This window comes from Malaclemys terrapin, chromosome 19, assembly GCF_027887155.1.
Source record: "Malaclemys terrapin pileata isolate rMalTer1 chromosome 19, rMalTer1.hap1, whole genome shotgun sequence".
Taxonomy (NCBI): Eukaryota; Metazoa; Chordata; order Testudines; family Emydidae; genus Malaclemys; species Malaclemys terrapin.
Window position 1 is genome coordinate 3,068,573 of NC_071523.1, and position 18,357 is coordinate 3,086,929.

At 52.2% G+C, this 18,357-nt stretch overlaps 1 protein-coding gene across 5 annotated transcripts in view; it reads left to right on the forward strand.

Annotated features, from left to right (window-relative positions):
* Positions 1 to 18,357, forward strand: part of CCDC30 (coiled-coil domain containing 30) — a 123,038-nt gene that overhangs the window by 58,612 nt on the left and 46,069 nt on the right. For all 5 annotated transcript variants that reach the window (XR_008442809.1, XM_054009324.1, XM_054009325.1 and 2 more), the window contains 3 exons: positions 9,788 to 9,895; positions 10,291 to 10,397; positions 12,307 to 12,499. Coding sequence is in view for 4 of the 5 variants with exons in the window: in XM_054009324.1 (XP_053865299.1) it covers positions 9,788 to 9,895; positions 10,291 to 10,397; positions 12,307 to 12,499 (408 nt within the window). In the remaining variant the exon portion in view is untranslated. The remainder of the gene's footprint in view (positions 1 to 9,787; positions 9,896 to 10,290; positions 10,398 to 12,306; positions 12,500 to 18,357) is intronic.

Below are 18,357 nucleotides of genomic sequence, written 5' to 3' on the forward strand. Positions count from 1 at the left end.
AGTCCTGACTGAGCTGTTTGGCTGCCTTTTAAACCCCACCTCCAATCTGAGCATGCTTGGCACGGGTGGAAAGGCGGAACCTCCTGAGACCAGTCTTGCTCCTTAACCCCCTCCTGTCCAGTGAGGGGTTTATACATGTGTTGCGGAGTGTGGGGGAGTCAGGGCCCTGCACCCCTCTTCCCGAGATTCACTGCGACTCTCAACCAGCCAGTAAAGCAGAAGGTTTATTTAAGGACAGGAACACAGTCTCAAGCAGAGCATGTAGGTACGACCAGACCCCCTCAATTAGGTCCCTCTGGGAGGTTCAGGGAGCTTAGACCCCAGCTTGGGGTTCCCTGCGTTGCACACCCAGCCCAAACCGAAACTAAACTCCCAGCCCCTCCCGCTGCTCCTCTCCTTTGTTCAGTCTCCCGGGCAGAAGGTGTTAATTCTCCCCACCCCCGTTCCTGGCTCAGGTTACAGCTCAGGTAGCTTCCTTCAAGGGAAGTCCCCCCTCCTCACTGCAATCCCCCTGCAACATTCCCAGGTCAAATCTGCCCTGCTCCCTGCTCCGTCACATCTCTCCCCCCTTCGAGACTGAACTGAGCGGGGTCACTTTGACCAGTGACCTGGGGAAGTTCAGGGCTCCCTCTCCGGGACAATGCGTCCGCTATCAGGTTGTCACGTCCCTTCACATGGACCACGTCCATGTCATAATCCTGCAGGAGCAGGCTCCATCTCAGGAGCTTGGCGTTGGCTCCTTTCATCTGGTGCAGCCAGGTCAGGGGAGAGTGGTCGGTGTGCACGGTGAAGTGATGCCCAAAGAGATATGGCTCTAGTTTCTTGAGGGCCCACACCATGGCCAGGCATTCCTTCTCGATGGCCGCGTAGTTCTGCTCCCGGGGTAGCAACTTCTTGCTCAGGTACATGATGGGGTGTCTCTCCCCCTTTTCATCCTCCTGCATTAACACCGCTCCCAGTCCTGTGTCTGAGGTGTCGGTGAACACCATAAAGGGCTTGTCAAAGTCTGGGTTTGCCAGAACTGGGCCACTGACCAGAGCCTCCTTCAGCGCCCGGAGAGCCTCCTGGCACTCCTCGGTCCAGACCACTTTGTCTGGCTTCCCCTTCTTGCACAGCTCAGTGATGGGGGCGGCTATGGCGCTAAAGTGGGGCACGAACCTCCGATAGTACCCTGCCATCCCAATAAAGGCTAGGACCTGCTTTTTGGTTTGAGGAGCGGGCCAGTCTCTGATCACCTCCACTTTGGCTGGTTCCGGCTTTAGGCAGCCGCTTCCCACCCGGTGGCCTAGGTAGGATACCTCAGCCATCCCCACCTTGCACTTCTCCGGTTTTACGGTCAGCCCAGCCTTCTGGAGTCGGTCCAGCACTTGTCTAACCTGGGATATGTGGTCCTCCCAGGTCTGGCTAAAGACACAGATGTCATCGATATACGCCACGGCAAAACTCTCCATCCCCCTCAGTAGCTGATCCACCAGGCGCTGGAAGGTGGCCGGCGCTCCCTTGAGGCCGAAGGGCAGGGTCAGGAACTCATAGAGCCCCAGAGGGGTGACAAAGGCCGATTTCAGCCTGGCATCTGCATCCAGCGGCACTTGCCAATAGCCCTTTGTAAGATCCATGGTGGTAAGGTACCGAGCACCTCCCAGCTTGTCTAGGAGCTCGTCCGGCCTGGGCATGGGGTAGGCATCGGCTACAGTGATGGCATTGAGCTTCCGATAGTCCACACAGAACCGGATCGACCCGTCCTTTTTGGGGACCAGCACCACCGGCGAGGCCCAAGGGCTGGAAGACGGCTGGATCACCCCCAAAGCCAGCATGTCATTGACCTCTCTTTCCAGGTCCTGAGCAGTTTTCCCTGTGGCTCGGAAGGGGGAGCATTTTATAGGTGGGTGCGATCCTGTCTGCACCCGGTGGACAGTCAGATTAGTGCGTCCAGGCTGGTTGGAAAACAGCTGTTGGTACAGATGCAGCACCCCTCCGATCTCAGCTCGCTGGGCAGGGGTTAGCCGATCAGAGAGGGGAATTGCTTCCAGGGGGAAGCCAACTCTTGTCCCAGGGAATAGATCTACTAAAGGGTCATCTCCCTGCCCCTCCCAATGTCCACACACGGCCAACACCATATTCCCCCTGTCATAATATGGCTTCATCATATTCACATGGTACACCCGGTGGTGGTGTGCCCGGTTCGACAGCTCCACCACATAGTTTACCTCGTTTAGTTGCTTGACAACCTTGAAGGGCCCTTCCCAGGTGGCCTGGAGTTTGTTTTTCCTCACGGGGATGAGGACCATCACCTGATCCCCAGTGGCGAAGGCGCGGGCCCGTGCTGTGCGATCATACCAGACCTTCTGCTTCCTCTGGGCTCTGGCCAGATTCTCCCTGGCCAGGCCCATGAGCTCGGCAAGTCGTTCCCGGAAGGTCAGGACATACTCCACCACCGACTCTCCGTCAGGAGTGGCCTTCCCCTCCCATTCGTCTCTCATCAGGTCCAGGGGCCCCCTTACCCACCTTCCATATAGCAGTTCGAAAGGCGAAAACCCGGTAGACTCCTGGGATACCTCCCTGTACGCAAACAGCAGGTGAGGTAAGTACTTGTCCCAGTCCTACGGGTGCTGATTCATAAATGTTTTCAGCATCATTTTTAGCGTCCCATTGAACCTCTCCACCAGCCCGTTGGATTGGGGGTGATATGCTGAGGCCCAGTTGTGCCGGACCCCACATCTCTCCCACAAGCACCGGAGTAGGGCCGACATGAAGTTGGACCCTTGGTCCGTCAAGACTTCCTTGGGGAACCCCACTCGGCTGAAAATGGTCAGCAGCGCATCCGCCACAGTGTCTGCTTCGATGGATGATAAGGGCACTGCCTCGGGGTAGCGGGTGGCGAAATCTACCACCACCAGGATGTATTTCTTCCCAGACCGGGTCATCTTGCTGAGAGGTCCCACTATGTCCATGGCCACCTTCTGGAAAGGCTCCTCTATGATGGGCAAAGGTCTCAATGCTGCCTTCCCCTTGTCCCGGGCCTTCCCCACCCTCTGGCAGGGGTCACAGGATCGGCAGTACTGCCGGACGTTGGTGAAGACCCCGGGCCAGTAAAAGTTCTGTAGCAGCCTCTGCCTGGTGCGCCGGATCCCCTGGTGCCCTGCGAGAGGGATGTCATGGGCCAGGTACAGTAGCTTGTGGCGAAACTTCTGGGGAACCACCAGCTGCCTCCTGATCCCCCACGACTCCACTTCCCCTGGGGGAGCCCACTCTCGGTACAGGAACCCCTTCTCCCACAGGAACCTCTCCTTGCATCCTCTCCTCATGGTCTGTACCACACTGAGGTCAGCCAGGCCCCTTAGCTTCCGCAGGGAGGGGTCCTTCTGCAACTCGGCCTGGAACTTGGCGGCTGGGGAAGGGATGAGGACCTGCTCCCTCTCGTCGGCTGGGTCGGAAGCCCCAGCCACCCCGAGGCCTGTCCTTGGGTGTTCCCTCCCCACCCGGGAAGGGTTCGGTGCCTCCGGTGGGACATCCTTCCCAAGGTCAGGGCGTAGTGCCCCTCGCCGGCTCTGGCTACGGGTCACGACTAAGGCGGTCTGGGGGCTGCTTGGCCAGTCCTCTAGGTCCCCCCCCATCAACACCTCAGTGGGCAAATGGTGGTGCACTCCCACGTCCTTGGGGCCCTCCTTGGCCCCCCATTTCAGGTGTACCCTCGCTACGGGAATCTTGAATGGGGTCCCGCCCACCCCGGTCAGGGTCAGGAAGGTGTTGGGCACCACCCGATCTGGGGCCACCACCTCGGGCCAGGCCAGTGTCACCTCTGCGCCCGTGTCCCAGTAAACTTTCCATAAACTTTCTTCCCATCCACCTCCAGGGGAACAAGGCACTCGCTCCGCAGGGACAGCCCCACGCCAACCCTGTAAACGGAGAACTTTGAATCCGGAGCATCTGGCCCCCCAGAGAAGCTGGCCTGGGGCCCTTCTCTCTCTTGAGCAGTTGATAAGCTGCCAGCCCCTCTTGCGTGAGAAGCCTGCCCCTCGTCCGTCTGGGCCTCTACCAAGTTAACCCGGTGCGGGTTCGGTCTGCTCAGTCTGTCCTTGAGCTTGGGGCACTGGGCCCGAACGTGGCCTCTTCGGCCGCAGTAATAGCAGCTCATGTCCCGTGGGTCCCCTCGAGCCGGTCGGTTGTCCCTGATGCTGGGCATTCCCCGTGGGAGGGGATTCCCCCTATTCCCCCTTTGGGAGGTCCCAGGGTGACTCTCTCTCTGCATCGCGGCGGGCCTGTTCCTTTGGGGCTCCTCCCTGCCACCCCCTGACCGGCTCTTTACAAACTCATCAGCCAGCTGCCCTGCGTGTCGCGGGTTCTCTGGCTTTCTGTCCACCAACCACAGCCTCAGGTCGGATGGGCACCGCTCATACAGTTGCTCCAGTACCAGCAGTTTAATCAGGTCCTCCTTCGTCTGGGCCCCACCAGCCCACTTGCTGGCGTATCTTTCCATGCGGACGGCTAGTTGCAGATATGAGATCTCAGGGGTTTTATCTTGACTCCGGAACCTTTCCCGGTACATCTCAGGAGTCAGCCCAAACTCACGTAGCAGGGCCTTTTTGAATAGTTCGTAGTCCCCTTTCTCTGCCTCTCCCAGTTGGCGGTACAATGCCACGGATTTGGGGTCCAGTAAGGGGGTAAGGACCCGGAGTCTGTCCGCGGGATCAACCCGGTGCAGCTCGCAGGCCGTCTCAAAGGCCTCCAGGAAGTCATCCATGTCCTCCCCCTCCTTGTGTGGGGCCAGGATGCACTTATCAAAGCTCCGTGCAGTCCTGGGTCCCCCCTCACTCACCGCAGCCGGGGGTTCGCTGCCCTTCAATCTTGCCAGTTCCAGTTCATGCTGACGCTGTCTCTCATTCTCCTGTCTCTGTCTCTCATTCTCCTCCCGTTCACGCTGATGCTGTCTCTCTTTCTCCTCCCGTTCATGCTGTCTCTGTTGTTCACGATCCTCCAGCTCTCTCAGTTTTAGCTCTTTCTCCCATTCCAGCCAATTCCGCTCCACGGATGCCGAACGTCGCCGGGAGGATCCTCTGCTGGCCGGCGAGCTTCGCCGGGAGGGTCCCCTGCTGGCCGGGGGGCCACGGCGCCTTCGGTATTTGCTGGGCTCCTCCCCACCCTTCCCCTAGGCATAGGAAGGAGGGGTCTCGGGAAGCCCTTAGCAGCCGGCTGACCACTCCCAGCTGGGACAGACACTGGTGCCTGCGCTGCATTTGCCAGGCTGCTTCCCTGAGACACAGGGATCAGTTCATTCGCGCGATCTTCCGCCTCCAGCCGGGCAATGAGCTGTGCTTTGGTGAACCTCCCAATGCACAGCCCCCTCTGCTTGCACAGCTCCACCAGGTCGCTCTTAAGCCGCTTGGCATACATCTTCCTGCTGGCCACTCACCGGCCTGTGTGCTCACAGCTCCCCACAGTTCCCAGGGGGACCCCTAGTGTGCCAGCCCTTCTCAAGGTCACCACCTCTCTGCCAGGGTCGAGCTGCAGACTCCTCCGCCCCTGGGACCACTCGCTGCGATCCCCCCGGGGGACCCTGTTACTGCAAAAGTCCTTCTCGCTGGTCACACACTCCCAGGGGTAATAACCGTCTCTCTCTCACTCTTCAGCACGCCTGGTCCCCGTCAATCCCCCTTCGTTTTACTGCTCCCCAGTCACTTACTGCAGGAAGCGCCGTCCACGGGGTGCAGTAGATCCCGCCGCTGCCACCAGTTGTTGCGGAGTGTGGGGGAGTCAGGGCCCTGCACCCCTCTTCCCGAGATTCACTGCGACTCTCAAGCAGCCAGTAAAGCAGAAGGTTTATTTAAGGACAGGAACACAGTCTCAAGCAGAGCGTGTAGGTACGACCAGACCCCCTCAATTAGGTCCCTCTGGGAGGTTCAGGGAGCTTAGACCCCAGCTTGGGGTTCCCTGCGTTGCACACCCAGCCCAAACCGAAACTAAACTCCCAGCCCCTCCCGCTGCTCCTCTCCTTTGTTCAGTCTCCCGGGCAGAAGGTGTTAATTCTCCCCACCCCCGTTCCTGGCTCAGGTTACAGCTCAGGTAGCTTCCTTCAAGGGAAGTCCCCCCTCCTCAATGCAATCCCCCTGCAACATTCCCAGGTCAAATCTGCCCTGCTCCCTGCTCCGTCACAACATGGTTCTGTAGTTCTTGGAATCCACCCCCCCATCTCTCAAGAAAAAAATGGTGTTTTTGTGATCCTTCCCTGTTCAGTGAAAGATTTCTAAGCTGTACGGCTGCAAGGAGAGGTACCACTGCAGTTGGTATTTGTCATGGTGTCCAGCCACCATAGCGGCACATGGTCAGTCACTAGCTGACAGGCATTCCCCAACTAGTAATTCTTAAAGCCTCCACAGCCCATTTCACTGCTAGGGCCTCCTTCTCAATGACTGAGTAGGTGGTTTCTCATGGAAACAACTTCCTGCTGAGGGACACTATGGGGATATTCTTCCCCATCAGTGTCTTTGGATAGCACTGTGCCCAGACTCACTTTGGAGGCCTCTGTTTGGAGTGTAAACTTCTTGGTGAAGTCAGAGTGGATGAGCACAGATTCTCGGCTCAGTTGCTTCTTTAGCTCCTGCAAGGCCCTCGCAAGCCACTGACCATGGGACCTTCCTTGGGATGGTGAACTTTACCAGGTCTGTCATGGGCATCACAATGGTAGCAAAGTTGGATATGAAGGGCAGGTAGTACCCACGAGGCCGAGGAGCGATCTGCCTGGCATTTTGTTGTGGGGGAGTATAACAGGGCATAGCAGGGCCCCCCTTGGTCCCACCTCTGCTCTGTTCCAAAAATCACTCAGAGACCTTCTGGCTCAGCAGTCACCGGTGCTGTTTATTTATACAGTACAAACCCACCACTTCTCACCACATATCACTGGGGGTTGCAGCCTTAAGGGCATCTCTTCTTCCACCCAGGAGGGGAGAGCTACCCCTCTCCTTCCACTCTCTGAACAGAACAAGAAGCAATGGTCTCAAGTTGCAGTAGGGGCCGCAAACTCTCCCGTCCACCTTGCCGAACAGAACTGGCGGTACTTCTCGGAAAACAGCCCCACCCAATCCAGGATGGCCTCCTTAATCGCGTCATAGTTCCTGGCCTGCGCTTCGCTCAGGGCCATGTAGGCCACTTGAACTTCTCCGGTGAGGTAGGGAGCCAGCGTCAGGACCCAGGTTGCCCTATCCCATCCAAACCCAATGGTTATCCGCACGAACGTGCAGAGGAACACGTCTGGGTCATCTGCGGGGCTCATTTTACATAGTCCTAGACCAGGTGCCCGTGGGCCAGCCCCTGCATGGGACTCACCATCCTGTGCAAGACTGCTGTTGTTGGACACTGGTCTGTTCCCATATAAAGTCCTGCAGGCTCCTTTGCTGCTTGGCCTGCCAGGTAAGCAAGGCCTGCCTCTCTAGCCAGTGGGGTCGCTGAAATCCTTGCATAGCCTTCTGCATTTCTTCCTGCTGCTTTACCAGCCACCGCAGGGTCTCCTCCATCTCCGGGCTGCCAAACTCTTGCACTGGCTCAGGATCCCAGACAAGGCCCCTCGTGTAACAGGGTGTAGCAGGGCCCCCCCTTGGTCCCACCTCTGCTCTGCTCCACTCCAAAAATCACTCAGAGACCTTCTGGCTCAGCAGTCACCGGTGCAGTTTATTTATACAGTGCAAACCCACCACCTCTCCCTAGGGGTTCCAGCCTTAAGGGCTTCTCTTCTTCCAGCCAGGAGGGGAGAGCTACCCCTCTCCTTCCACTCTCTGGCTTCTTCTCCTCCCACTTTCCTCTGAGCCTGTATATAGAACCAGGCTAATCAACCTGGCAGCGGTTCCACCTCTGCCAATCGGGTTCAGGTTCGAGCTGGAGTGACAGAGGGCTGGCTCGGCAGTTCCTGGTCAGCTCCCTGTCATAGGGGGTCATACACCCTGTCAGACCCCATTAGAAACTCCCCCACTTTTTCATGATTCTCCATTTGCAGTTTCATTTTGAGAGCTGAGAATTTGCTATCCGTTTTTAATCCATTACGATGTGCCTTAAGGCATTCTACATGAGCACTTACTGCACCGCAAGCGGGGATGTAAATCTACAGCTCTCCAAAGTTCTGCGCACTACCTGTCCATGGGGCTCTGCTGAGACACACTAAAAGTTCCCTAGTGCGGCGCAGTACATCATCGCACACTAGGGAACCTTTACTGTGGCTGTGTAACGTCCACACTGAGTGCACAGCATGCCAGAGCACTGTAGATCGACACCCCAGTTGCTGCTGCAGTCACATTGCTATTTTTGGCATGATGGCTGAAGCAGAGCAAGCGTGTGCCTGTCTACCCACTCTGGGAAGCGTGCTCCCAGGTGCTCTGTAGCAGTGTTTTTGCAACCAGCCAATGGGAACGGGGTGGGGGGGGTGCCTGCAAGATAGAGTCACACGCAGCCACCTGTGGGCCTCCACCTACGAGCCAGACTTGCTGCTGGCCGCTGACCGGGAGCCACGGGAGGTAAGTCTGCACCCCACTCCCACATCCCAATCCCCTACCCCAGCCCTGAGCCCCCCCCCAAACCTGGAACCCCATATTTGTCAATGTGGCCTGGCTGATCCCAGGCCGATGTTCCAGAGTCGGCATCAGTATGGACAATAAAACTGATTTTAAAAAAGGAAGTGCAATCCCTTGCCTCCCTGAAGTCAGTAGCAAAACTCCCCCTGATGCTAATAAGACCAGGAGTTCACCCAAGAAGTCTTGGAGAATACGATACCAACCCTAACTATTATTATTATTTATTATATTTTATTATGTATTAACAGGAAAATAGCTCCTTAGGCTCAGATAGGAATTCGGCAGAATAGCATGATTGTTTGTGTACTACCAGAATTCCTAGATCAATTTTATGCTGGAACTCACATGCCAGATGGACACATTCAAATGAACCCATCCTTGGTGTGGCATCTCCTACCTTCTGAGGTAACCTGCAAAGAGCACAGTTCTATCCCTCTCCCTTAGATCACATTGACGCAAATATCTAACTGTTTAACCAGATCTTGGTAGCACATTCTACAAAATATGCTCTGGCTCAATCGCAAGATATGGGCATGATGCAGGAATGACTGGGTGCAAGTCTGTGGCCTGTGAGATCCCTTCTGGTCTTAAAACTCTATGAATTAGTGCAAGGCTTGGAACCAAATCCATGCCTAAATCACAGATGGTGGCTTTCCTGCTGTTCATTAAGCAGTATGAGCTGAAGGTTTGGGTCATTTCTTCCAGTTGCTCCATTAGGCCCCCGAAAAAAGGCCTCAGAGGACACCAGGGGGACAGATAATAAAAGTTGGCCATTTTGTCTCAACATACCAGGATCAACCAGCCCATTGCTAAAGACTCTGAGTCGCGCTCCCTAGAACCAGATAACTGCTACTGCCACACACACACTCAGTCTGCCAGGTCCCCTGGTCCCCAGTGTGCCTTGTTGTTCCGCCTCTTAGCCACTATTTTGATTTAATCTTCAACCTGCTGCAGTGAGAATTGCTGTCATGATTTCCTAGGAATTTGATAAAACATTTTTACTTGTATGTTGAAGATTTTGGACTATTTGTTTCAATTGGTGTGGTATTAGCTTAGAATATTTTTGATAAAAACAGTGTTCTTAATTTTGCATAATGTGCTTTTCAAACCCTTGTTATGGATAATTATTTGGGCAGTTCTCCTTTTCCTGATTTGCTGTGAATTGTAAAGTGGCTTCAGATGGCCAGACAAAGGTACAATGAAAATACAAGGGACTGTTTTTGCCTTTAAAGGTTGAAAAGCTCAAAGAAGAGATTTGTGAGTATCAAAAGAATGAGAAACCGGGACCTGTATTGCCTGGAATGGATGAAACAGAAGAAAATGCATGTTGCTCACTGCAGGTATTTTCAACAGCTGATTTTCAGGTTCCTGTTTGAGAAATTGTTTAAAATTTATTCTTCTCTTAAGTCATAAAACACGAATAAGAATATAGCACAACTGTGCTCTCATTCTAATTAGGCAAATTCTGTGTATTTCCGTTCTAGAATGTGAGTGTCTCTCGGTGATATGGAGACATATGACTTCAGGACATATGGGGCTTAGGAATGCATTTCAAGTTAAGAACAAATCTCAGCCAGTGTAAACCGATTGGCTCCATTACACTCCTAGTGGGATTCTGCTTCCTCTCTAATGTATATAAGTTACATACATTAGGATGCTCTTGGGTTCAGCCATTTCCAAGATTTCTCTTTTATGTTTTTCTTAAATCTCTGCTGACTTTAAATATATTCTTTAGATGCAGGAGGAAAAGGATCTAGCGAGGTTTGAAGAAGAGTGTGCTATAGACAATGCTGACTCAGGACAGGAAAGAAGAGAGCAGAATAATGAGACTGTCCATAAAAGGTGAATGATGCGGAAAGCCCAGGGGAATGGCTCAGTCATTGTAGTTTTAACCAAATTCAAACTGAAAACACAAGTGAATCTGATTCATGTTTGCTTCAAAATCTCCATCTTGACAATGAGAATTGTCCTTTCAGTTGTCACCTCCTATTGTCCTTCCTCAGTTGCTTCCATATAGCCCAGTCCAAGAACCCACTAGTTCTCCCAGGGGCAGATTTCCCTTCTTGCAATGTTAATGTCACTGGTGTGGGAGCATTTACTGAGTGCTTTAAAAGACCTTTTAATGTTCGCTTTGTTCATTTGTTCATAAATCATAAACACTGGAGGTAATAAAGCTCTCAGCTGGCCCCTAGCCCCCGGGGTCAGGGCAGGAGATTTCCCTCCAACATGTTCTCCATGGCTTTCTCCAGCCTCATGTTACATTTCTTAAGCAATGGGGCTTGCAGCACATCCTTTGGAAAATGACTCGATAGTCTGATACATTTGGCTGTTAGGAGGGTTTTCCCTGATATCCAGCCTATATTTTCCTTCTGCATCCCAAAGTCATGCTGCTTTCTTGTTTATTTGTTTGCTACCATATTGTGTTGCAAACTCCTAGCAAGGCCTTTGCTTTTTAAGTTAAACCCCCAGCAGGGCCGGCTCTACTGTTTTTGCCGCCCCAAGCAGCGCGCCGAATTGTCGCCACGGACGGCGGGGGCAGTCCGTGTGCCATTAGGGCGGCAGGTGCATTTCCGCAGCGGCGGCAATTTGGCGGCAGCTTCTGTCTTCAGCCAGAAGACAGAAGCCGCCGAATTGCCACTGCAGGCAGCTGAGCATAGAAGCTGCCGCCGAATTGCCGCCACCGCGGAAACGCGCGTGCCGCCCTAACGGCACATGGACTGCCCCCGCCGTCCGCGGCGGCAATTCGGCGCGCTGCTTGGGGCGGTAAAAACACCCGGACTGCCACCCCTTGCAGATTGCCGCCCCAAGCACCTGCTTGGAACGCTGGTGCCGGCCCTGATCCCCAGACTGGGGTCTTCTAGAGCAGTACTTCTCAAAGCTGGTCCGCCGCTTGTGCAGGGAAAGTCCCTGGCGGGCCGGGCTGGTTTGTTTACCTGCCGCGTCCGCTGGTTCGGCCGATCGCGGCTCCCACTGGCCACGGTTTGCCGCTCCAGGCCAAGGAGGGCTGCGGGAAGTGGCGCGGGCCGAGGGATGTGCTGGCCGCCCTTCCTGCAGCCCTCATTGGCCTGGAGCGGCGAACCGCGGCCAGTGGGAGCCGCGATCGGCCGAACCAGCGGACGCGGCAGGTAAACAAACCAGCCCAGCCCACCAGGGGCTTTCCCTGCACAAGCGGCGGACCAGCTTTGAGAAGCACTGTTCTAGAGGGTCAAAGCTTCATTTCTCCCACCCTGCCACCGCAGCTGCTAAGAGAGGAGTGGGGCCTGCTGCCTGTCCCACCTCGTCTGCTCCTCTTTGGATGCATCAGGGAAAGGAGGGTCCTGGCTTGTCTCCATCACTCTTTGGGCAGCTGAATGGCCTGCCACTGCCACTGCTGCTCCCACCTGGCCAGTGGGTCCTCGACAACCCCACCAGTGCAGAGGGCTCTGTGTGAATAGCCAAGCAGGGGATGGGGCTGAGGTGTAGCAGGGGATGGCTAAGATGGGTCATGTTGGGGATGAGACTGCAATGGGGTTATCAGAGTCCCAGGTTACCTGAGTCCAAACCTGCAATCACCCAGGACAGACATGGCTCATCTCTGGAGTTTATAAAATACTTCTAGAGAGCCTGTGTGCTTTGCTGTGTCCTCTCCCCAAACCCCCATCCAGTGGCTGGCCTCTGCCAGGTGGATGAAGGATTGTAATGGCTTTGTTTGTGTGATTATATGTTAATTTAGCAAGTATAGCACCAGTGATCCTTTGTCATTGGTGTCTAGGTGCCGAAAGGTAATAGACGACATCGAGGGCAGGAATTTTCAGCTCCTGCACAAGCTACAGAAGCTGCAGCGGGAACACGAGGATTTGGTTGAACGTAATGAAGAGTTAGAATCGATTCTGGGAGAGACTCAGAACCAAACCAGAGAAGAGAGAGAACATCTTGAGGGTGAGATCGAAGGACTTCACAGGAAAGTAAGTCAGAACTAAAGAGCGCCAGATATTTCTTTTAACTTTTATCTCCTTTTGGCTCTATACACCTCTACCCCGATATAACACGAATTTGAATATAACGGGTAAAGCAGCACTCCGGGGGGGGTGGGGCTGCGCACTCCGGCAGATCAAAGCAAGTTCGATAGAACGCGGTTTCACCTATAATGTGTTAAGATTTTTTGGCTCCCGAGGACAGCGTTATATCAGGATAGAGGTTTACAATGACAAATCAAATAAAACAATATTTTATACAACACTGCATGTTGTTGTGCTGTTTGGTTCAGTAGATATACAACTAGCAACATCCACCAAACCCAGAACTCTGGGAGAAGAGATGGAAAAATCAAGCAGTTAATTAATGACACTCGTGTTTTGGAAGTCAGGATTCCTATGCACACGGCAGTGTTGTCTTTCTCACAGTCAGAGGCCATTTAAAATGGCTTCCAGTAATACTGAAAAACGACAGAATCACTGACAAAGAAATTAGCTTCTGAATCATTGGGAATTGGGCAGGGGTTCCTTTGGTAACTGTTTCCTTCTGGGGCTGTGTTACTGCTCAGATGGCCTGAGCCAAGGGTGCATCAGGTTTGGGGATTGTCTTTTTGGAAAGCCAGTGAGGAGAGTCAAGTAGTCGCAGTAATAGTGGGGTGTGTAACTGGACATCCGGCATGTCTCAGTAGTAGCAGCTGTGCTGACTTGCCTCAGGGAGGAGCTGCAGCTGTGTTGTGCCGGTGTTCAGAGGACTGGCGTGTGGGATGGCAGGGTTGGGGGGAGTGGAGAGGCAGGCATGGGTGTGAGAGCAGGAGGTGGGCTAAAAGCGGTGCTGCAGAATTAGTGCAGGAGAGCCAGTGTGTGAGGAAAGCAAAGGCGGCAGTGAATGAGAGTGCTGCAACTCTCTGACCTCTGAGATGGCCCCACTTTAGAGGTACTTCAGAAGTAAGGGGTAATGAATATAGAAGGGCGGTGCCTATGTTTTAGAGCAACTGGACACTCGCTGAGTAGATCCAGCCCTGGTTCCTCCAGTTCTAATGGAGTTAGAGACATCCAGATAGTAGAATCCACCCTATGTGTTAGCCAGCAGATGCTCATGATCAGAGGATATGCATCTGCTGTGAACAGATATTTAGGGGGGGGCTAAATATAATGTCAAAGGAAATTATAACCAGAGCTGTCAGTGATACCGAAGGCTGAGGTTGCTGTCCCATTAGGAAGCTGACTTTAGACATTGATTACTTCCTCAGCAGTTTTTCTTTGGCTCTGAAATTTGTCATACTTTGTCTCAGCCCAAAGACAGTTTTTTCAGTAAATTTGCAAGAAAACCCGCCCAGCTGTTTTTGAATTTTGTGGCTGTTTTTTTTAAAAAGGTCCCCCGATTGCTGCAGCAAATCCTCACTAGCAAGTACGAGCAAGCCCACGCTCCTGGTACAAGGCAGGTGGGGGGGGGGTCCAGAGCTCAAAGTTCTGAGCCATTAGCTCCAAGAGGGGCAGCCTGCTGCACCTACAGTCTAGGTATAGCACACCTGGTTCCTCCACATGTCGTCATCTTGTTCTCCCTGTATAGAGCCACCTACTGCGGTGTGCAAGTCTGGAGCCATCTGGATAGCAGCTAGGGTCAGTTATTGCTGTTTATTGCAGGGTTTTGCCTCCATTTCCGGGTGCGTTCAGACTCATCACTGGGATGTTGATATTCTCCAATGGCTAGAACCAGTAAGAGGATTGGCTTTAAGTGCTGCCCTTTATATGGACCCAGATCAGCATGTTCCATCCCTTACTTGTCTGTCAGGGGCATTCCCTGAGGTTGTGTTTGGTTTGTGCAGCCTTCATTCTTCAGGCCTGCAAAGCCAGAGGAAGCCGTCTCCAGCTCTTCCTTTTAGAATAAGCTCTTGAGGCTTCATTCGTCGAATCTAACACCGAGGGTCTGGCTAAGTTATCCTCTAAAGACTTTCCAGCTACCTTGGCCACAGTCAGTGAATGGTCCCCAGTTCAGATCTAAGGAGAGTTCCTCAAGTCTGAGATCTGCCTTGCAGCCTAGAGAAGTCAGAGGAAACCTCAGCCTCATGGGATCAAGAAGCAGCAGCAATAGTTCACTGATGTCAATAAGACTTAAGTGAGGCCTGGCTCTGGGGCTCGCTTGGCACTGTCAGGGCCTTGCAATCGAGCATTGCAGGTGCAGGTAGTGTGTTCTCCAGGTCTGACTAGGCTTTTCTCTTCCTCCTTTTCCCTCTTCCATTATTTGAACACGGAGCCCTTGGCCCTCCTGAGGCGTCTGAAAACTACTCTGGGTTCCTGTATCTTGAATCCAAGGACATTTAGATTCACTCTCACTGCCATGTGATATCACTCAGAATGTCCTTGGATCCTAAGACCCCAACACTTCTGTTTCTAGGAATGTTTGATTTTATTTTGATTCTGCGTGCACCTACCTTGAACTCTTGGGGCCATATTCTCAGTTAACCAAGGCCCCATCACATGGCTCTGGCCTTAACATAGGTGCAATTGTAACCATAGCAATGAAGTGAAGCCATCAATGTCTCCTCCCATTCTTCTCACCATCCCAAGAAAACCCTTGGAGAACAAGTGAGTTTTATAGCATGTCCTGTAAGTCAACAGATTGTAGCTTGGCTCAACCCATGTAGGGACATGAGTTCTGGAGATCAGGACCCCTCACCAAGAACACCCTGGCACAAGCCCTTCCCAGGTCCTTTCGGAGGCTGACAGCATGAGCTCACAACTGCCGTGGTGTCGCATCAGGAGGGAGGCAGTTGCTCAAGCCGAGAAGACTTGAATCCTTTAGGGATTTCTATGCCAAAACCAACATGAAGCTGCACTCAGAAATGTGTGCTCTGGGTGAAACACCATTTAGTACACAAGTTGCCCCACTCTGCTCTAGATGCAATTTCTACATGGTCTGAAGGTGTAGTCCCAGGTAGAGTACATTATAGTCATTTTGCCTAGAGGAATGGGTGGACCAAGGTGAGGTCCCACATCTGAAAGAAACAGACACAGCCTCCTTGCCAAGGGCAGATGGTAAGAAATATTCTTGGGAACTGCTACAAATAGGTTTCCACAAGACCCCCATCTTGCAAAACTTAGAAACAAGTTTTTCTTGTTTCTAAGCTCCCAGTCCCTTGGAGATACTGGAATCATTTCTGTTCTTTCATCTGAGTCTTTCTCCCGATCGCTAAACATTATCTCAATTTGAAATGGACTGTCAGCCAGCCTAGCCCTCATCCAGGCCCCAGTCTCCATTTAGACACTGGGTAAATCACCCCAGCACAGCAGCCAGAGGCAAAGAGATCGAAATATGCAGCTGGTTATCATCATAATGAGTCATGTTTCCTCGCTCGCCCCCCAACTGCCCCATACACATGTTGAACAAGAAGAGCATCAGACCAGAATTGCATGACACCATGCAGGAGAAGAGCAACTGCCCAATACCATCCTCTGGGAACTCTTGGTGCTTCACAAAATGTAAGATAACCATATCTGGTACAAAAATGCTAATAAGACACATTAATTAGATAACCTTATGAAATTCCAACTCAACCTATAACATCCAGTTTAAACTCATGTCACGTCACAAATCTGAGGCACCTTACCACCTGCTAATCTTCATGCAGAAAGGTAATACTCAAAGAAGAGGAGTTTCTTGCTGTTAACTGTAGTTCTTGTTGGTATAGATCCTTGTGTCTCATACACCTTCCTCTGTTCTCAGTCTTTTCTCATGGGTTCTGATTAAGGAACTGGGGATGATACTCCAACTGCTGACTGACTAATCTCAGTACGATGGCAACTCCCCCAACCAAGTAGGGATGATGTTAGGAAGGGAAGAGAAGCACGTTCCAGGACTGCTGGCACTAGAAGAGAAAGTGGAGTATTAGGGGTGTCCCATTAGGCATTTAATATAGAATGCTGGGCCCAGACATAAAGGGCACGTGCTCCTTAGCGACCAAACTGTCGTGGAACATTCTAGGTACTCGCAAGAGCAGACATGTGACTCCGTAAGTGGGCATCTGCAAGGAAAAATCAATGAAGGAGAACATGAAGGGTAGGTGACTTAGATCACAGAGCTGATAAGTGGGAGACCTCGAATCAGAAACAAGGTACTTGGGCTTGTAAGACTCTGTCTGACCTACCACAGTGCTGGGCAGGCAAGTCGTTGAGCCTTTGAGCTTTCCTATCTGTAAAATGGCCTAAAAATAATACTTTGCCCTTTTGTAACACTTACTCATTGGTAGCTTTCAAAGCAGCCCCATTTTACAGGTGGTGGAACTTGTGCATGGATTTGGAATCCTGTTTTTAGTGAGGCACAGTGGATAAAGACATGGCTCCATCACATCAGAGATCTGGCCTGTGCTCCCAGCCCTGCTGCAAACCTCCTCAATCTGATGACTGCTCAAAACCTGATTTGTCAAGCATGGATAACTGTCAAATCCAAACCTACCTCCTCTATAACAAAGCTGGGTGCTGTTCTCAGTGAGTGCTACTGTTGGTGCTGAATTTCAGTTAACTCCCAGGCCTTCCGGCTATAGGGCTGTTCAAAAACCAAGCCATTTCCTTGGCTCTTCAACTAGAAGCCAAGAAGACCTTTTGGTGGCCAGCCCCGGGACCAGCATGAGAGGTCTCTCAAGAAGACAGTGCCAGTGCCATTGTGTCTCAGGTGGAGTCATCCAGAGATCTCATTGCAGCTCAAAATACCCTGTGTTCTGCTCCAGGGTACGCAGAGATCAAGAGTTACTGGTGGATGCTTCTCGCTTCTGTGGGGGCAGGCGGCTGTTTCACACCTTGCCCTGTTCCTATCAATTTTCTGAGCTTTAGAATAAGACAAAGCCCAGGATCATCATGATAACTCCATCCTGGGTCCATCAGGAGCGGTGCTGCTAGGACCTGTGGGCGGTGTCTAGATTTATTTTTCCAATAGTCCCAATCCCCATCCTCAGATCCAGAATCCCTTCACCTGACAGCTTGGATCTTGGGTCCTTAATTCCTGATGACTTGCAGTTCTGCGCTGATGAGTTTAGGGTGGTTTGTAAGCCTTCCACCTGAATGTCTTTCCCTGTTTCCCTTTATAGCTAGGAAACAGAATTGGGTGGTATCTCCAGCTTCTGACCTAGTCATCCTTTACTTTAGTGGGAACTGCACGTGCTCAGCACCTCTGAAAATCAGGCCATTTATGTGGGTGCCTAACTATAGATTTCGGTGCCTACCTGTAGCACTTACGTTTGGACCTTGAGGCCATGGTTTTTGGTAAGCTCCCTTTGGGGAGTAGCCTACTATGTACTCAGTCACTGAAGGGAGAGTTCGCTATCACTTTTGTTTGGAGGGTAAAGTCGTACAAAAGGACAGTATCTAAATAGTTGGGTTTCCATCTAAAGCAGTCGGTAGTTTTGCCAGTTCCCTTCTCCTCCCCCCAACCCGTGTCCTATACCAGCAGAAGGAAGGCAGCGTGGTCTGTGTCATAAGCTGTAGAGTCACAGATCTCCTTGAACCGCCATTTACTGTGCAGCCAGCTCTTGCGATTTTCATCCTGAGTCTCATAATATCTGGTGTTTTTCTTAAACACCGGGATCCAGGAGTCCTGTGATTCTGTGGATCTCAGCTTTCATTTAAAAAAAAAGATGACGTTTCTAGTTTTGGTTGCAGAGGAAAGCTTGAAGGTGTGACCCCAAAAAGCTCAAAACCCAAAAGGCAAAGAAAAGGAACCTAAACTTTTTTTTTTTAATCTCATGATTTGAAGGCAATCTCATAACTTGTGAGTGGCTGGCAGCACTGCCTTTATCAGAGAACATGGCTCCCTCAGCAGCTTCAGATCCCCCTGTCTGTCTGGGACTTTCAACATA